Below are 21,352 nucleotides of genomic sequence, written 5' to 3' on the forward strand. Positions count from 1 at the left end.
TGTAACTCTTGGTATGTGACGGATTGTTTGTGGTTTTGTATTTTATAATTTATGGCACAGATGGATGATATGTTCCTATTAGCTGTCAGGCGATCCCCAGACCTCTTGTGATTTCCACCCTGTGGACAGTCTGGTGCTGTAAACCTGTCTGAGCATGATAGGTTGATGGCCTAATCTACAGAGAATGTGTACTTTGAAAAGGATGGGTCTGAATTTAAGCAGATGCCTACTTTTTAACCCTTTATGCTGGCAGTGGTGTTGTTTGCACCTTAAAGTTCTTATCGTTCCTTGTGAATGTGTTTTATACAGTGGATTTTTACTTCATTTTCATGCTGTTATTCTAGTTTGGCTTCTGTGGCTGGTGATTGATTTGCGCAACAGTACCTGGGAATGCTTTGGAAGAATCCAGGGGCATATTTACAATGAAATGGCGCAGCACAGTGCTGCAAGGAACTTAGCAGCGCTATGCTGTGCCATTTAAGAAACGCAGGGATGCACAGTATTTAAAAGAATATGGCACACCCCTCTGTTTTCCCTTGCGCCGGTGCTAAAAAAGCTGCCTAGCGCCAGCACAGGCACTCTTGCACCATGGTATAAGGGTGCCTGTGTTGCATAGATGATTGTGTTTATGCAGGAAGGGAGACCTTCCTGCACAAAAACAATCATTCATGGTGTTTTGCTCCTTCTATGCGAGCTGCAGAATGCAGCACACATAGAAAGAGCAAACACGTATTTGCAATGCAATAGTTCTCGCATTTACGAGAGTTTGAGGTATTGGCATTGTAAATGACAATGCCTTTTATTTATTTGTTGTTTTTAAAGCAGATAAATAAAAGGCATTGTCATTTACAATGCCAGTAGCCTAAACTCTTGCAAATGTGAGACCTATTGCATTGCAAATACACTTGTGCTATAAAAAAATTAAAAAATAGTTAGGAGAGAGTGTGTCTGCCTGCAAATGGCAGGACAGAGCTATCTGAGAAAATAGTGCTTGGAGACTGTCATTAAAGCCTACCGAGTAACAGCACAAATAACCGGGTGTCTCCATGAGAGGTTACAGAATGAGACAAGGCGGTACTAAGGAGGGACTACTAAGCTTATTGACCAATGAACAGCCACAGTTTACAGTGGACAATGACACAAGCCAATGAGAAATATGGGAAGAGAGTGGGCGGACCTTAAAGTGCCTACCTGAATCCAGCATGCCTCGTAGAGCAGTGCATGCACTGCCCAGGCTCGACCTAAAAACAAGACAAAATAAAAGTATTTCCCCTTGTTGCGCCACTCTAATGCCTCCTTTTGAGAGGGGTTAGTTTTGGGAGCTGCCTCGGATTTACAGATCCTTGTAAATCTGGATCAGTGTCAAAAAGCAATTGGGTTTGCATGGGAATGCCCACAGCAACATCAATTTCACTCCCTTTTGCCGCCTTGTAAAATACGGAGCAGGGCATTGCACCACCAGATCATCCAAAAAATGACATTCCGGTGGTCAATGCCCATGTAAATATGCTCCTTGGTGTGGTCTTGAAAGTTCAATTTAACTTTCCCGTCTTTGAGGGTGGAAGTGATCTCTGGGGATAATGCTTCTTGTCTCCCTGTGATCCTTTGTAGCTTTAGGAATCAGGGTGGTTTGCTTAATTGTCTTTTACTGTATTTGAGTAGACAGAAGCTGGAGTCAACCCCATGTGTAACTATGGGAACTTCTACTTTGCTACTTCCAATTCTTTGATACAGCTACCTAGAGGACGCTTTCTTTGCATGACTGATGCACTTTAGGATCAAGGACCACTGTCTGCTACACTTTGCTTTCTTGACCATGTATGGGGTCTAGATTGAAATCTATGGTCAGGGCCGCTGTAATTATGTAATTGTGTGCGTCCTACCTCTTCAGCATATAAACAGATCTGATGCACTTGCCAGATAATCATCCTCTGCAGAGATTGAAGATTTTAACAACAAATATGTGTCTAACTCTAACGGATCAAGAGTTACTAAGAACACGATCAAACATGTTGCTGCACTGTGGCAGGTCTAATTTTCTTTGCTGATTGCCGTATTTAGGGATTCAACTGATACTAAGGAGGTGAAACCAATTCTTAGGCAGTGTGAACTTGTAAAAATGTCAAAATAGTAACTTAATACTGCCACAAAACTTGCCACGTGACACCACATAGTCTGCCCTGCTGCATAATTTGGTCCTCCCCTTCTGCATAATTCCAGTGTGTCTGTCTAGGGTACACGCTGTACTAAGCACTCCGCTTCTCATAGGGGGAACTGTGAGAATTCATGGCTGCATTTCCATCTTTCTTATTCTTGACTAACTCCCATGTGCCCCGTAACCATATACACAGTAATAGACGCCAGCCAAAGGCCTAGCTAAGTGGTTGCCACTAAATATGCAGAAAATATGTGGTCTCCACAATCTTACACAAACAAATGTTTATGGATATGTTAGAACCTAAAAGCTATATAATAGCCAATGAAACTTAAAATCATGGAACATTTTAAATTTGAGTGGCTGTCTTGTCTCACTCTAAAAGTTGCAAAACTGTTTAATTATTACATGTTCTATAGATTCCAACTCTCGTATTGTATTGTAATTGCATTTATATCACGCTTACTACCCCTGACGAGGTGTCAAAGTGCTTTTTCGGTGAGTAGCACGCTACTCCGGAACCCATAATGGATTAGTGGTGAATTAGTATAGTGAAAATATGAAAGTGATTTGAGTGGTGGATATGTTAGTCAGTTATTTGGATTGAGAAGGATAGTGGAGGGTTAGATCTGGAAAACAACTTCTGAGCTTAAGGAGCAAATCCCCTCTGCCCTCTTCGTTTGGTGTTCTAGCTTCCCGCTCAATCCCCCATGACTATTACTAAGCTCTGAGACCGAATATATGTTGAAGAGGTATATAAAAATTATGAAACCTCAGCATCTCCTGAGATCATCTTGAACAAGGCCTTTATAGGCTCACTTGAGATGTAAGTGACTCCACCTCAACCCGACCGCCTGCTATATGCACAAATATGTCATAAAAAACCTTACCATGCTCTCATGGGTCAAGCTATCTCCACCAACAGCCATTGTCTTCCCCACCCTTAGCTTTAACATGAAAGAAAAACACACATCCATTGGTTGTAATTTTTGTACCAGGAGGGAACATTTCCTTTAATTTATCAGACTGGGGAAGCGAGACACAGACAAACTGACCGAGAACAAGACTGGAAATAGTTTAGAAAAAAAACAAAAAAGGGAAAAACGAGGAGTGGAGATGTAATAATGTGATGCTGGAAGAAGATGAGAGAGCGGTGCAGCGGGGCGAGGGTCGACCATCACGTCAGCTCCAGAATCACTGTCAGGAGGAGGAACGCCAAAACTAGCCTGGAACCATTGTGGCTGTATGCGGAACCTAGAGGAGTCGAAAAAGAGTGACACCAGTCAGGAGAGGATATAGCAGGTGATCAAAATAACCGGTCTAGAGACACACAAAACACATGCTCATGACAACAGTCTATCTGCATTAAAATCCCCAAATTACAGCAGGAGAGGTAGAGAGGAAGATAATAAGAGGAAAGAGGAAAGGCACTTTGGGGCATATTACCAATGGCCATTATCACCGCCTTAGCGGGACTTTTTCCCGCTAAAGCGGCGATAATTTTATCGCCCTATTACCTAGCTGTCGCTAACACCAGTTAGCGACAGCTAGTAGGAGATAGCGATCATCTTGGGGCCCACTTTGCATGTCAGCGATAAATTATTGCTAATGACATGCAAAGTGGGCGTGCCAAGATGTTAGCGACTGGAAACAGTCGCTAATATCGCTATCTCCAATTATCAACAAAGCCTTACTTTTGGAAATATTCGCGCTAAGCGCGAATATCTCCAAAAGATAACGCCTGCCCAGAGCAGTTCTTAACCATGTTATCCAATGGAGGGTGGATAACATGGCTAAGAGCATTGTCACGATAATGCATGAATATGGCTGATTTTTCAGCGATATTCATGCAAGTCACAGGATTTTTACCGCTTTTGAGATAAACCTTGATAATATCAAGGTATCTCAGCGGTAAAAATCGGCGGAGCACGGCGATATAATTTTTGCCGCTAACCATGCATAGCGATAATTATTGCTATTGCTTGGTAATATGCCCCTTTATGTGTGATAGAAAGAAAGTCGAAGATGCATAAATGGGTTTGGGTAGTGTTCTCATGCCTAAAACATTTTTTAAGAGCCTCCTGCAGTGAAAAATGTAATGTATGATGATTCAGTCCATTTTAGAGATGTGAAATAGTCCCTCATGCTTCATCCATTACACTGCAGGTGCTTCATAGGTAGTGGAAGAAGACACCAATCAGACAATAGCATAAGGTGAGAGGCTCGTCCTATGCAGATTTCAAAGCAGAATAGGTCTTGCAGGCAGCTGCGCTGTCAAGCCAGACAATGTGGCAAATGAAGATGAAAGGATGAGCCTCATTGGGGAGCTAAGGAAAGAGGGAATGACATGGAAAGTTGAAACAATATAGGGGCTGAAAACACGAGGACATAAAGAAGGAGGACTTGGGGAAAAGATACAAGTTATAACAAGCATTTGCAAAGCAATAGGTCTCGCATTAGTGAAACTTTGAGCTATTGGCGTTGCAATCTAATTTTTATTTATTTTTGTCAAAAAATATCCCAGCAGTAGCAGAAGTCAAGGAAATTCCACGAATCAAGGAAAGGGTGCAGTGCCGCAGGCTGTTACTAGGTATCCTTGCGGAGGTGTAAAGGGACCTCTATTAGCCACATAAGGTACTGCACCTTTAAGGTAATTATAAAGGGAAAGATTGCAGCTGAGCATATGTTTTCATTTGTTTTTATTGGAAGTGAGATTTTTGTTAGCTTTCATTTTACAAATGCACCATTCTTGTTTATTTTAATTTTATTTGAAATAAAGCTAAATAAACAACAATGGTACATTTTAAAAATGCAAGCTAACAAAAATTTCACATCCAATAAAAACAAATGGAAATGTATGCGCAGTTGTAATTTATCTCTTTATAACGGCACTAAGAGTGTAGTACCTTATATGGCTAATAGAGGTCCCTTTACAACTCTACAGGGACACCTAGTAACCAGGCCTGGCGTAGTTCGCTGAGTTTTGCTACGCGGAACTCCACAAAGTGACAAAAAACTCAGCGTCGTTCTGCAAGTGGCGGAGTTCAGTGCGAACTGCCGTTCGCTTTGGTCTTCCTGCCACTCAGGTAGAAATTCTACCTGAGTGGCAGCTCAATCTCACAAACTTAACGCTTGTGAACGCGAGCGGGGAAAAAACTCCGCTGCACTACTAAGAGTGTCGTTTTCTGCACTCCGTGAACTCCGAGAAGAGCAGAGTGCAGAAAACTCTGCAAACTCCGTGAGCGGAGTGGAGTTCACCGCCCAGGCCTACTAGTAACAGCCTGTGATACTGCACCTTTTCCTCGAGACCTATTATGCAAATAGAATTACGGGGAATCAGAACGAGAGCGAGAATTTTTTGGGTGCTTTTGCAGCACTTGCGGCACGCCACGCTTCAACTTCTTATGTTTAAAGCTAAAATGCGGTGCACCGTTAATGTTATCAAAATAAATAAATAGAAAAGAAAGGCAGACATTCGCCATGTTAAAAGGTAAAGCCGACAATGATGTAAAGGTGTTCGCCTGTCTTTTTTTCTATTTTTTTTACTTTTATAGCATTTGCGGCACAGTGCTTTAGCTCTAAAGCGTGGTGTGCCGGGAATCCCACAAAAGTAAATAAATAGACAAGAAAGGCAGTGGCTGCCTGTCTTTCTTTTATATGTATTTACTTTAGTAGCATTCGCAGCACGCCACGCTTTAGCTTTAAGCGTGTGAAGCTATAGCACGGCGTGTTGCGAATGCTACAAAAGTAAATAAATTGAAAAGAAATGCCGTGCTCACCTGTCCATCTCTGGTATTTATTTCATTTTGTAGCAATCGTGGCATGCTGTGCTTTAGCTTTAAACGTGTGAAGCTAAAGCACGGCGTGTTGCGAATGCTACAACAGTAAATACATTGAAAAGAAATGTGGTGGTCACCCATCCTTCTTTTGTATTTATTTACATTTGTGGCATGCTGCGCTTTAGTTTTAAATGAGTGAAGCTAAAGTGCGGCCTGCCACGAATGCTAATTAAGTAAATAAATAGAAAAGAAAGAAGGGCAGCCTTAAAAATAAATATTAACAAGCAGGAGGGTGTAGGAGAATGCAGCCTGAAGAGAGGACATGTCAGGGAAGTGTGGTCGGAGAAGTGGCTGTTGTGTCTGCAACTCCAGCTACGTTTAAGGAGTAATTAAGAAAAGAGTTCTCAGAAACTGAAAATAAAAAGTACTGAGTAAAGTTACATGTTAGAGGGGCTGTCCTTATGGGAAGAAGGAGGTATTAAAGATGGAGAAGGAGGGACTATTAAGCAAATAAACCAATACAATAAATACAATTCTAAAAGACACTGAAAGGAGCAAATAAAATACATGGGTGGAACAGAGGCGGAGCTTAAGTCCCATATCTGAGTAAAGCATGTCTCGAAGAGACAGCGCAAGTGCTTCCTAGGTAAGACCTAAAAAAGGGGAAAAGTGTGAGAAAGAAGGTGAATGACAGAGCAGAAAGAGAAAACAAGGCGCAGAGCAGGAAATTGAAGGGGAGCGGGCGAAAAGAGAAAAAAAATGATTTATTTATCTCACACCTTACAAAGAAAGTTGATCTTATTCACTCATGCCATAGGTATTAGTATAAATGATCAATGTGCAACTCATGATGTGAAAATCAGAACGCTGCAGGACATGGTGGGATTCAAGCCTGTGTCACTCATGCAGGGCTCGGGAAGGGGTTTAGCCCACTCAGCTACTTTATCGGTGGACTATCTGGGAAGGGTAGGAGTGAGTAAGAAGGGTAGAGAGGCAGACAGCATGGATGACAGAGTGGGTAAGAAGCAAAATTAACCATTATAGCAAAACCAGAAATGCAGGCATCTGGCGCACAGACGACCACATGACAAATGCCCATTCTGCAGGATCTTCGGCAGAGTCTGCCTGACCTCACATTTCTTGAATTCACATCAGGCATGTGATGCTGACCCATGTAGGCACACATACTTCCATCAACTGACACAAATAGCTGCTGTCCTAGATATGTCTTAAAGCACCCGAATTCCACAGAACTGGCCTGTCCCATACATCAATGGGCGGATAGTAGAGCAGCGGGCCAACCATTCAGAGCTTGAGGGCTCAAGGGCGGTGAAAGTCCAGCCACTGGGAATCTGAGGCACATATCTGTGACTATTATCATTCTCTTGTCTATATTCACTCTGCACTGTGAAAGAGTCGGCCAAATGTAGACACAATTGGTGGGTTGTGGGTGGAATATTTATGCAATAAATAGACACAGTCCTTAATTTGGCCAACAGTCGAAAGACATGTCAAAAACAAATTATGTGCATGAATTTCAATAGCTTTAAAGAAAGAGAGTGCTACACACTAGAAGGGAGATCCAACAGAGTAATTGGGTAGAAGGTGGAGGGGATTGTATAGAGTGTGTGAGACTGAAGAACCATGACTTATGCCACAGGTTGTGTGACCGGCTTTAGACCCAAAAATGTGGGTTGTGGTACTTAATCTTTATGAAAGAAGCAATATGCTTCAGATAATGGACTTCATCAGGGAGTTTCTACAGAATGGTAAAGATGCAGATACCACTGATAAATGTAGTAAAATCAAGGCGAGGCATACTCCCGCTACAGGAATTGTTTGAAGTCATGTACGAGTAGGAGGTTCAAATTCACCGCCTCTGGGGTGGGGGGCAAACTTGGTTAATTGTTGGTTAAATAGGTTGCTTGATTCAATGTAATTCTGCTTTTTATAACACTTTCGGCTCAAAGTTGATAAAATAGGTTTGGGGCATGCAAGATCTAAAGGTTCCACTGGAGCCTTTTTCTGATGCAGAAGTATCCCCAGGGAAGGCAAGACTAAGAGGGAAGGAGAGAGAATCAGATGAAAACCACAAAGAGGGCTCGATAATGATGTATTATTCAGATTGGTATCACACCAGCCACCATTTCCATGACAATGCAGCATATTCTCAATGTGAGCACCCTTTGTGCAGATCTCTGAAAGCCATCAGCCGATTGTGTGTCATTTTTATTGGTGTTTGATTAAGTGAGATAATTAGAGAGGTTGTTCATGGTTCAGTTTTGATGTGGTTTGTGTAAATTATTGCGAAGGTAAATTATTTTCAATCTTGGGAGATCTTTCTGTATTGGGTGGTTGGTTGCCTATTGTTTGGCCGGAAGTGTTCCCTAGCTGCGCATCACTAGCCGGGTAAGTAATTATGATGAGATTTTGGGAGCATGAGGGGGTACCGTGTTATCACACTAACTATTTTGTATATATTAGTGTTGTCGGATAAGGTACCTCACAAGGAGACAAAATGAGAACACAACAGTGCTCCCATTTTATGTGTTGCTCATGATGTAATGACTACACGTTATGTTTATTCAAGTGATATGATGTATACCTGTGAAATCAATAGATTCACCTGACGTGATTTTGATGCATAATCATGTATAAGAAGATATAACCTGAATACAATATCTGAACTTAAACATTGGTTTAATTTTGTTCATCATATTATTGGAACTTTGAATTAACAAACAGGGTTCTTCAGTAACCCATTGCACAGTGCACAGTGTATACAACCTCGTTGGTTTGTAACTTCCTTCTTAACGCCTCACTCTGCCATTTCAGAAACACACGGCTGCACCATATTTACAACGATATGGTGCAGCCTTGCATTTCCTCCTGCGCTGGTGCTACACTTAACAGTGTAGCGCCATCGCAGGCACCCTTCCACCATAGTGGAAGAGTGTCTGCGTGCAGAGGAAAGATTGTTTATGTACAGGAAAGTCCCCCTTCCTGTACATAAACAATCTTCAAATGCCATTTTGTCTCCTGCTAACTGCAGCACACATGGAAGTCACAAAATGGATTTTTTTTAAAGATTTCCTGTACATAAAATCAAGGCATTTTGCTTTTTCCACGTGTGCTGAATAAGGCAGCACACATGGAAAAAGCAAAAACAAGGAGAAATAATGCCTTTCTCCTCGTTTCGCCAACGTGAGACCAGGTTTTCCCTGGTCTTAATTTTGGCGCTGCCTCCTATTTATGCTGCCCTTGTAAATAGGGTGCAGTGTCAAAATCAATGGGTGTTGCGGCAGAGCGGCCACCACAACACCCACCGCCCACCCCTTGCATGCTAAGCATAGCGTGAAAGGGGGTCTTATTTACAAGGCAGCATTAAGCCAATTTAAGTGGATTGTAAATAAGGCAATGCCCCTATCGCCCCCACGACGTCGTTAAAAGTGACGTTGTTGTGGTGATAGGGCTTGTACATATGCCATTTGGCGCTGCGTGGAAATTTGGGTTCGAAATCATCCAAGTTATTGTCTTTTATTTAAAGTTTTATTCACTCGGTGATTTTGTCTCTAGAGCGGTGGAGTTTATGCTTCAAAGCCCAGTGACCTTTAAAGTAAAGCTATCCTGTGTTAATGCGTTCATTCAGTCATTAACAAACTGACTGAGCACAATAATTAATGTACATTTATTTGCAATATTAGGTCACAGATTTCAATATAAACGAAAATTGTTGTGAGAAAAGCAAACACCCCTTTCTCTCATGCTGAACCCAAAGAAAGATTTTGTGGCTTGAATTGAAAACGGAAATATATCAGGTCACTTTATCGCAAAATCATCCTCTGTTTTAAATGAAAGTTTAATGTAAAAAAAAAAAACAACAGATACCTTCCATTTTTAGTGAAAGCTCACATCAGGATTCCTGACACCACTGTCCATGGCTTTCATTCCTACGAGATCTAAATCGTCTGGATTGTATCTCCTTTGTCCTGAAGAAAGCCTGTTTCTATTGAGATTACTGGCCACAACGATTGTCAACTCTTTGCTCTATGTGTGACTGAAGAAATATGCACAGTTTTTGTGCTGTCCAATGACAATGCAAGGCCTGGCAATAATGGCCTGCAACTGCACCAGTATGTCCTGCTTCCACTATTGAAGATGCTGGCCTTGTGATATGAAACACTTTTTGCACCATTGGCAAACATCTATGCCTTTAACGCTGTGTTGAAGTTTTTGTTAAAACGAAAAAAAATGAAAAAAACAACAAAATAAGCAACTTCGACTAAAATTGTAACCATTTATAAATGTGTGTTGCCAGTTCGAGCTTGGGTGTCACATGGCAGACTGGTGTTAGGTTTGTTCTAAAAAAAGAGTCTCCATGGGATGAGGGGTCATTTGATTGTTCTTTTGGACCAGGTAAGTGTGAGTGATATGGTTTGGAGGGTGAGAGTTGTGTCTATGATGGTCCTTTTTATGGGGTTGTTTTTTGTGACCTTCCTCCTAGCATTGGTGAGGGTTAAGTATGCCACTGGTTATCACTGTGGGCTGTTCTGCACATAGGGGTTCGATCTTACGGCCCACTACATGCCTTTTGTCTATATGGTAGCACTGTAGTTTGAGTCTGTGCACAAATCTGTATAGGAATCCTCCAGACTTATGCCCTTCCATATGTCTATGTGGGTGCAAGTCAAAGTCAGTGTAGCGCATTGCTTCTTTTCAATTGCTTCCAGTGCTTAACTTGGGACAGTGTTTGCCAGGGCTCGGCACCAACACTTGTATTTTTTTTAATCTGGCACATTTTTCTGACAGTGCACCACATGGAGGCATGTCCATCTGCTTTTAAACAGAGAACATTGGCAGTATATTTAATAATTCTACATTCTTACAGCTTTGGGTACCCAAAGTATTCCAAATTGTCACATACGGTGGAGTCTGATGGATAGCAGGTAGCAATGATACAGGCATTTGTCATCACTGGAGGGACAGGGGGTGGTGTAAGCTTTAGCGGCGTTTATATTGATCCCAGATGCTTTTATTTTGATTTGATTTTCAAAATTTAGCACTGATTGCGCCATTTCTATGGTATGTTCCGACAGGATGTCATTCTGACCACTTTTTTTGTCTCCAATGCATTAGGCAGATGTGTCTGCAATTTGTCCTGCTTCTAAAATGCTTTATCTTTTATTCCATAGGTCTAGTGCTTCAAGCCAACTGTGACTAGAACCTATAGTTTGTTAGTTACTGCGGGCCTCATTTATGTTTTTTTTGCCGTTGGGCAGTGCAGCAGGCCTTCCTGCTATGGTGCCCTAGGCAAAAGAAAAGGGCAGGAATGCGGCATATCTATTAGATACACTGCATTCCGGTCCTTTTCTCCTGCACCGGCGCACAATGGGCTGGTGTGCGCCAACGCAGGCACCTTTGCACCATGGTGCAAGGGTGCCTGTGCTGTGGGGATTATTATTTATGTGCAGGAAGGGAAACCTTCCAGTACAAAAACAATCACAAAAGGCGTTTTCCTCTTTCTATGCGTGCTGCAGAATGCAGCACACATAGAAAGAGGAAAAACGAGGAGAAATAAATATATTTCTCCTCATTGTGCCTCCCTTACGCTTCCCCTTCGGAGGCGTAAGTGTTTGGCGCTGCCTCAGACTTACGATTTCTTGTAAATCTGGGGTAGTGTCAAATAGCCATGGATGTTGCTAGGAACGCCCCCAACAACACCCATGGAATGCCCCTTTCACACGGTTTTCAGTGTGTAAAGGTCACATATTTATAAGGCCATAAAAAGCCACATAACATGGCTTTAGGTGGCTTAAAAATATGCCAGTGGCACATTGCGCTACCGGAACTTTAACAAAAGGACATTCCGGTGGCGCAAATTACACAAGCAAAGTCTTGTACATTTTCAATTTTTTTTTTAAATATTTGTTTGACTTTTTGTTTTTTCTTGTGGTTGTACATTTTTTTTAAATGTCATCTGCTGGAGTCTTGTTTGAGAACAAAACCTCTCATTGAGATTATGAAACTGATGTGTAGTGTGAGCCATTTTGTGTTTGAACCGGTCTCCTGGTGGTTCCTTGCGTGATTTTCTTGATTTTTCTACCCGAAGCATGCTCTCACATACAATGTTCACACAGATATCTGGCGAAATGTATTTCGAGTAATATGCATAATTTAAATGACAATAACACTAATTAAGCAAGAAAAACATTTGGTGATTTTGCCCACACCTGGACCTGAATGTCACTTATTTCTTGTTCTAAGCTTTACTAAACATGTAAACTTCCCACTTGGGAATATAGTTGTAAAAAAAAAAATCACACAATGTATTATTAATATTATCATGTCAAAGTTCAGTTTTTAGGCATTTTTTATCAAGCCACTCAGGACATTTTGGAGGTGCTTTAAATTTTGACAGGGAAAGAAACTGAGGCAAGGAGAGAGATGCATTGATTTCCTCAGCACCCCAAAATGCTGGCCAAGCAGATAAACAATTATTAAAGTTGCGGTTCGCTATGTGTTCTTCAGTAGGTAATTAAGCATATGGACCACCTGTTCGCTCTTTAACAGAATGGGCCTTCCTACGAAGACAAAGGTCTTGTGGACATTTTTATAGAATTGAACTAAAAATGTGCATTCATATTAGTTGCTCTACATAAGAATTCACAAATGTGTATTAGAATGGAGCTTTTGCAATTGAAATGAACTCATTAGCGTGTTTTCTGATTTAGACAAAACTAGGTCTCATTTAGGCCTTGACTCATCTTTGTTAACCCCTTGGGCGCGGCAAATGTTCGCGCTGTGCAGCCGTTTTAAAGAGTGGGCGGGATCATGACGGCCCCCAGCCATCATCAGCACACGCCCACCGTGATGCATGACGGACGGGGGCCGTCATCAGCATGGAAGGGGTTAAAATAGCTGCTGAATTATGATGTTCATTCTGGGTTTATATTTCTTGCTTGACACCACATGCAGCAAGATGTGCACTGTTTATGCCATATTATTCTCGAAGAAGTCACTGTTGCGAGACTTTTGCTATTTTCCAAATCTCTTCCTGCTAGTACACTGTATAGCATTCATTCACAATTGTTTTCTGTTGTTTCATAACTAATTTGTTCTGACACCTCTGGATGACACAGGGCCTGATAACGAGTTTGGCGGACGGGTTACTTCATCACAAAAGTGACGGATATCCCGCCTGCCATATTACGAGTTTGATTATATCCAATGGAACTCGCAATAATAATAATAATGATAAAATAACTTATAGAGCGCTTCGTTACACTAAAAACAGTGTGTCCCCGCGCTAAGAAATGCTACCGCTCCCTGAAGAGGCTGAGGACCGGGGATAATCTGGGTCCCGGGCTACAGAAACAATTATTCCCTTGGAAAGAGGTAGGTTTTTAGTTTTGATAGGGCAGACGCGATATCCGTCACGTTTGTGATGCAGTAGCACATCCGCCAAACTCGTAATCAGCCCAATAATGTCTGAAGGGGCGAATCAATATTCACGTAGTTGGTTATTGTTAAAATGGTAGGGTTATGTAATGCTTTAGAAATATGAAATGTGATTTGTTGTAATAATGCTCACACAATGTAGACTTTGCAGTCCATAATTTCCTATTCCAAAAATGGCTATAAAAGCCCCTGAATTTGAGGATGAGCCATGAACTTTTCTGAGCGTATCGAGATGCTGCCCGATTTTCTATCGGTTTGCTGCACATTTGAGACCAGGTCTATTTAACTGATTTTTGCTCACTGTTGCATTATTTCTGCATTCCAGAGCCGTTGTGGCAAATGACTTCCATGTACTCTTATTGATTTAATGAGATTGGTGCTGCACATGCACTTTCTGATTTCATGTTATGTACTTGAAATTTTAATAAACCTACATGGTTTTCCTAAATCCTGATCTTCACCCCCCTTTTTGAGTCAGTCATATTTATTGATTGTATTTTGGAATATTGTTTTAAACTCGTCTCTAGGGACACATTACATCATAGTTCTTGGGGTTAACACTGTTTCCAATCGTAGCAAATCATGGGCGCTACAATCATGCTGGTTATTTTAGCAATAGAACACCCACAGACTCTATTGGAGATTCTACTGTGGTGGTTTGAGTAATTGGTGGATAGTCCAACCTTTTGGGCAAATGTTGAAGTAGTTGTATGCTCTCTGTGAAGGCGGCCTTTTGAATTATAAGGCAGGAGTGAATGTGCCTCTTATGATAACATTCTGGGCCTGATTCTGATGCCGTTAGGAAAGCATTCCCACCTAGGGCCTGATTCTGATGCAGTTAGGAAGGGCTCCTTATGGCATTTACTCCTTCCAAATCGGATCGGGAACATGTCTTCCCGACCCAGGGGCCCAATTATGATGCGGTTAGGTACATATGCTCCCATTGAAGTCAATGGGAGTCCAACCAAATTGAATCTGGAAGCATCCGGATGCATTGTACTCCCTCGGTCGGACTCTCCCAATCCAAGTGGGTTGGAAACCATTTAAAAACCAATTCGGCCGGGAAACTTTCCAACCCGCATCAGAATCAGGCCCTGAGTCTTAAAGGGGTGAACAGGAGAGATTTTTTCCTCTAAGTGATGTTGTTTTCTGTTGGTGAGGGCTGCAATCTGGGTATCCGAAATGTTAAGGCTTGAGCCACTGTCTTTGTCAAGTGATGTGATGTCCTGCAGGCCTAGGACTGAATTATCATTTCCTCTGAGATGTCGGATAATCTCCCGGTGAAAGCATGAATGATTGTCTCCTCTGGGTGACAGGGTGTTCATCAAATAATGCTATTGTGATTTTTCTTCTGGGTGATACAGTGTCCCACCAGTGAGGGCCATGGGATTTTCTTTGTGGAGTGTTGCGGTGTCCTTCAAGCGTGAACTAAAATGAAGCATCATGGTCTACTGTAGGTGAGGTCTAGTGCCCACCCCTTTTTTCAATGGGAGCCAATGTTGTCGTTCGGGAGACATGTAGCTGTGGTAGTTATGTGGGTGAGGAAGGAGGAAATTTTCATCTCTGGGTAATGTAGCGTTCCATATGTAGGAGTTATGCTATCAGTCTAATTCAGGTTACATTGTTTCCTAACAGAAGAGCTGCAGGAATTTTCTCCTGTTGTCGATGTTGTGTCTTACAGCAAATGCTGTACTAAATGTCTTTGTCAAGTGCTGAGGTGCCCAATAAGTGAGAGCTGGGGTGATTGTCTCCATTAGGTGATAGACTATCTTTTTGTTTTGGGCGATAGCCTATGGTGGGGGATGTTGTGCTATATAGGTGATGATATGCAAACTGCATCCTCTTTTGGTGTAGACTTTCTTTGACGAGAGAAGAGTTTTGTATAAAGGTGGGGGTGTTTGACTACAATTAGGGATGCAGTATCATATCATTAAGGGTTAAAGAGTTCTAAAGGTTGCGAGTGATAGAGATTATCTACTATCATGATGAAAAGTCCTACAGATATGATCCAGTAGAAGTGTCTTCATCAAGTGATATGTTTTACAAGGGAAATGCTGTTCATTGAGTGACTTTCTGCTCTTCATTATCATGGCAGATCTGGCTGATCTGTCACTCTGCCATTTCCTCTGTAGGCTGCAGGTGAGGAGGCTGCTTTCAGAGTTGAATGGCTGCCATGACCGAACCATGCCCAATCATTCTATTCTGTTTGTGGTTCCTGCAGTCTGGGGTTGGTTTGACGATTTGTACCATGGCTGATACTGATTTTAAGTCCAGCCCATCCGAGTGACATGGTGATGGCTAGTCCGCTGTACCTGAATCTGATTGGTCAACATAGGGGTCTATTCACAAATTGCACGTTGTAGTAAATTAAGTAGTACTACAATACTACTGCTAAATTACTACAAAAGGCTATTCACAAGCCCACTAGTGTAGAACCCCACCTCTGCCTACTATTCTATGGGGGGATTACATACTTAGGGGCCGATTACGATGCCGTTAGGAAAGGCTCCGGATGGGATTCGGTATTGAAGAATTCGATTCGGAACCCTCGTTTCCTACTCAATCGTACAGATTTCCCAACAACCTATTACGATGCCCTGAAACTGTTCGAGCAGACTGAATCGATTACGAAAGGCATCCGGACACCCAGAGTCTTTCACAGCCGATTCATACAGCTCTATGGACACGGTTTCCAGTGGTTCTGATTTGGTTTGTCTGAGACAAAACGGTTGCCGGAATCCGCCTTTGGGGGTCTGTTGCGAGCCCCACTTCATACTGAGACTTACGATTGTAGCCCGTGGGGGTAACCAAGGGACCCCTCTTCTCAACCATTCCCAATGAGGCAGGCACCATGGGAGGCCCGCCGCAGGGTGGAAGGTTATGCCCAATCATCCCCTTTTTCAATGGGAGCCTGTGTTGTAATCAGGCCCTTAGTTGTAAATCTTGGAGGAACCATGAGGATTGGTGGAAAAAGGGAAATACTTACTACTAAATGGGAGGGGGTTAGGGAGGTGTGAGGAGGGATTTAAGGAGGGTTAGGGAGGGCCACGCACCGACCCATGAACGAGTAAGCACATTGCTTCTCAAACTGTACTTCTAAACTTCCTACAGTTGAAAAGGCAAACAAAACTGTAGTAAACTACTCTAGCTCAGAGCTGGAGTAAGTCCACCACACCTGGCCAAACACAGGTACTGCAGCACCCTCTCGTTGAAATTAATGGAGTTAGGGACTTAAAATAAAACCTCATTATAGTAAATATTTTTTGTAATAGTTGCAAATATAAATAAATATAATGTAATGCAATAAACTAAAAATAAAATATGAATTAATTATTAAATTAGCATTAATAGTTCGATTACTATGAATTGTTTTATACAACTTATTAATAAGTCATATTCTTTTTTACTTTTGGTGGTAATTTACTTTTTATTTTAAACTCCAGAACATTTTTTGTTTAATTTAATATATTTAAATGATTTCAAAATGTAATTCAAATTCAGTTAATAAGGCTGTCAAATGTTTTATTTTACTTTGTTCAACATTAAAAATTAATATATAAAATGAATTTACATTATTATTTAACATTAGAATATTTTTATTATTTAGTTTTTAGCTAAACAGATTGTTTTACTTTCTGTTAAATTTACCATTAGGCTACTCCACAGCTGGGGTGGAGCTCTCACTATGCTAAAGTATAGAGAACATTAAAAATGTTTACTAAACTTTATAAATTAGTCAACTTGTAAATATTTATGTAAGTCAATTGTGTACATTTATTTTAAATCTAGGACAACATTGTAAAACTGCTACTGTTCTAAAAACCGTTTTTCATCAATAATAAATAATAAGTTATAATTATTAAATATATTTTATTTGAAGATTTTTTAGTATTAAATGATATTCATTTATTTATATTTTTTACTATTTTAAATAGTTTTATTTATTTTGACAGTATTTCCTATGGGGTTTTCTTTTAAGACCCTACCTCCACTATTTTCTATGGGAGTTTCTTACAATACCAGTGGTTGGCCAACGTGGTGCTTGACTTGCTTCTCTTTCTTTTTTGGCAACTTACCATCATACGTTTGGCTCTATCACCTTTTTAAATAGACGGAGACATGTAAGTATACACTTTTGAGTACATTTACAATTTAATTTTATGAATAGCTGAAAGTAATAAATTTACTCAAAAGGTAATAATAAATTACCAACATATATTAGTCCAAAGTATAAGGTCCCCTTGTGAATAGCCACCATAGTGTTTATCGAAAGCCAGTTCCTGCAACACCGGCATGCACTCATGCATGGTATGGTTTAGTGACTCCATCCAGCCGCAAACCTTTACATCGGGAGTGTATTGATGGAAGCACGCTCTTTCTACCTGAAGAGGCCTGTCAATCTCTTCTCATCAGAAAACAAGCCCATGCTGCACTCACCGGTTGAGTCTTCTGTTCCTCGCGGGATGTTAGGGTTTTCTGTTGAAAGAAAAAAAAGAAATTTGTGATTGCGAACCGTGTCGCCTGCGCTGGTGCACATCGTGGGTCCTGAGGGCATCAGGACTGTGGACTACAAAAGGGCACAGGCTAAGCTTCATTACACAATTACACACTGTGCAGAGCTCTGGAATCGCCCCTCACCAACAAGCCAACATGAGGAGGGAAGGAAAAGTTATACACCTGCAGTAACCATCCAATGTTTAGTCAATGCTCCCTCGCAGGAGTAATTCGCCACAATGAGGCCGGGCATGAAACTGTGCCAAGGGCACTCAGAGTAACTATTATCCTAATACCAACACCAGTCTATTGGCACCTTTTGCCTGCTGTATCCCCTTTGAGAGAAAAATGGAAAATCTGTCAGAATGACCATTCTTAAATGTCAATAGGTGGTTTGGCTGTTGTACCATTGGAATGGGCCAGTCATGTTAACCATATGAACATTTTGGCATTTTCCCCATGGGCTACAAGCTAGGAGCTGCTTATATGGCTGACTGGGAGGCCATGATGACCCAGCCTTGAAAGTGCTTAGCCTCTACGTTTGAGAACAATGTATATGCATTCTTTAGATTATTCTGTTCTAAAAAGGTATTTGGGGGGACCGCCTCCCTCCCTAAAACCCACTACAGAGAGCCAGGCTTGCTTGCTGAACTCCCTCACATCAGAGAGGGGGCAGGAGCTGCAGTCTCCAAAGCTTGCTATGAGTGGGGATGGTGGCAGGTTTCGCAGAATGGGTCCCTGTAATCATAGCCTGTGCTATGAAACAGCCCGTGCCCATATTGACAAGCCAAGCATGTGCCACATGCTCAGTACCCAAGTCTCTCCCACCTTGCTGCCAGTGCTAATAGGGCAGTGGCAGTAATTGCTGAACAAATATTGGTAGCTAGGGGACACGTTTACCGCACTACCAAAAGTGTTATTATTATTTGCGATTTGGACAACTGTTGCCCACCTCTGATGCCCAGCTACCAATTGGTCATTAATAAAATACGTTAGAACATAATCAAGAAGCAACAAAACAGAGTACCCATACAAAAGTTAGTACATAGAACACCAAGAGGAAATGGAAAGAGTAGATCCTAAAGTTGTTACTATGACACTTTAATAAATTCCTTCTTCACCGAATACAGATAAGCTGGGGGTCGCGTAACTAGTTAGCATGGGGGAGTCTTGTTCGTTATCAAAATTAAACAAACACATCGCTCCACCAACTAAGAACGGTAATGAACCACCACCCACAGAATGGAGAAAGAGCTATCAATCTGTCAATCCTTTCCGTGTTACGCCACCCCCAGCTTATCTGTATTCAGTGAAGAAGGAATTGATTTAAGAGTCACAGAAACAACTAAAGGATCTACTTGTTGCATTTCCTATTGGTGTTCTATGTACTAATTTTAGTGTGGGTACTCTTTTTTGTTGCCTCTCGAATATGTTCTAGCGAAAAGTAATTGCCTTGGGTTACACAGTTGGTGCAGCCGGGAAGCTGGTATTGAAACAAGGGTTTAAGAATATACTTTAGTCACTCGGTGGGAATTGCATTCTTTGAACCTTCTGCCCCAATGAAAATGTTATTAGTGGCCCAAGAGGCAAGTTAGTTGTGTTGTGCCCACAATATGATATCTTTATTGTTATAGATGAATCAACATTATGATCAATTAAACTCTACACAAGAGAGGTTTTTGTACAGTGCACTTCCTGAACTGAACTATTTCAAGGTGCTCCCATGTGTAATGATAATGGATATGGAGGCACAGGGAAGAAAAGTAATTAAGTAGGGTAATGCATTCTGGCTAATTTGGGGTCTGGAATTCAAACCAGGTTCTTTTAATCAAGGACCTGCAACTAGCTTTCACCGTGGGCCCCAAACACGTTTCTGACAGGTCTTCTCGCCTGGTTCAAAGGCAGCGGCGGCCGGCATAGGTAAACGCAGTGGGGCGATGGGGCGGAGTGGGAGGGGGGAAGTCGACAGATGATGGAATAAGTATAATTAAATAAATAAATTATACCTATTTCGATGTCTGTCGGCTTCCCCCCTGTCGCGTCCTGCCCCGACTTACCGCTCTTACCTGTGCTGGCCGCCACTGTTCAAACTGGGGCTGATTTAAACCTTTTGACCAGGGCTAATTTTGGGTCTAAATCTAGCCAAAAGTAACATTTTCCTTACTCTTACATTGGGCTTCCTCCCCAGCAACATTAGGAGTGGTCTTCCTGGGGATCAGCAGATTCCCTGGGTCACACGTCTGAAAGGAGATAGTTCATGATGTCATAGACAGGGGGCTACTATATGAGTCCTTGTCAGCAGACAAACAACTTTTGCAGTCCTGAGCTTTAGCTTTACAAATCATTGTTACTTATGATAGAGACAAGTTCATAGTAATGGCAACACAACATAGCTCACTTTGCTACTTAAATAACATACCTGGGGCGTCATTCTAATTGGTTCCCATAACATAATTGGTATGTCAGTCTAAGTGGTTTAGTTGAACTGACCCAAGGCTACAACTTCCAGAATGCACGGAAAGCCTAGAACTGGAACGTGGTCTCACAGGGTACCGCAGCGTAGCTGTGGTAAGGAACTGTGGGCCAGGTAGTGCTTAATTTGATCCAGTGGTTTCTGGGGCTCAGAATCTTTAACACCAGCACTTTTCATGAGCACCAGCTAAGGACACATTCATTTATGGGGAGATTAAGTGATTTGCTCAACTCACAGGATGTTGAGACGACACCGAGACTCGAACCTGGTTCCCCAGCTCCGAAGTCGGCAGCTCTGGCCATTACGCCACATCCTCTCCCAACTTTCTCTGCTACTAGTTGGTTCTGTTTTAGGCGGTGCTAACAGTAGACATGGGCTGGTGCAAGCAGCCTCCTGAGGAGAGCCCCAGCACTTTTTTTTCTACAAATTAACCACTGGTGCCAGGCCCACACTCAAGACCCAAATAGCCACCCATTGGCCTTTGTTGCAAAGTCTGCTTAGCTAAGACATGGTGAGAAAGAAAAAGAAAAGGAAGGACAAATATTTTCATTTTAGAAAATGCTCTCCAGTCATGAATTTGCGTGCAGTTTGTTAGCTACTGCGCCAAGGTCATGTCAGGTCCAGGGGGCCTCTAAATTCAACCGAGAAAAAACATTTGTTTGCTCCTGAGCAGACTTTACTTTGTGTGTTTTTCTGAGCAGGTCCCTGCTGGGACTTGTGCTTTGTCAGTTTAACTTCCCAGGCCAGGAGGCAGAAGCACTGTGTGAAACTGTCTTTGAAATCCCCCAGCCACAGCTCTACAAAGCTTGCGCCTTTTGCAGGTAATAAACAATTCTTTGGCTTCGGGTTATCCAGAGAGGAGGGGTCACTTCAGCAGGTCCTTTTGCAATGAATGCATCTGTAAATTCGCTGTGTTATTTGAACTTTGAGTTTTGCTGTGGTCAAATTTGTACTTTTCCCAACTCATTTTGCTCTGGCTCATCATGATCTGAT

The 21,352-nt window shown here is 41.9% G+C and overlaps 1 protein-coding gene across 2 annotated transcripts in view; it reads right to left on the minus strand.

The window, feature by feature from the left end:
- Positions 1-3,144: 3,144 nt before the first annotated feature.
- The window catches only part of IGSF21 (immunoglobin superfamily member 21), a 1,341,695-nt gene continuing 1,323,487 nt past the window's right edge, over positions 3,145-21,352 (minus strand). For both annotated transcript variants that reach the window (XM_078641115.1, XM_078641114.1), the window contains 2 exons: positions 17,830-17,868; positions 3,145-3,409 (listed from right to left, as the gene is read on the minus strand). In XM_078641115.1, the coding sequence (XP_078497241.1) occupies positions 3,333-3,409; positions 17,830-17,868 (116 nt within the window). In that variant the 3' untranslated portion in view covers positions 3,145-3,332. The remainder of the gene's footprint in view (positions 3,410-17,829; positions 17,869-21,352) is intronic.

Source organism: Lissotriton helveticus, chromosome 5_1 (genome assembly GCF_964261635.1).
Source record: "Lissotriton helveticus chromosome 5_1, aLisHel1.1, whole genome shotgun sequence".
NCBI classification, from domain to species: Eukaryota; Metazoa; Chordata; class Amphibia; order Caudata; family Salamandridae; genus Lissotriton; species Lissotriton helveticus.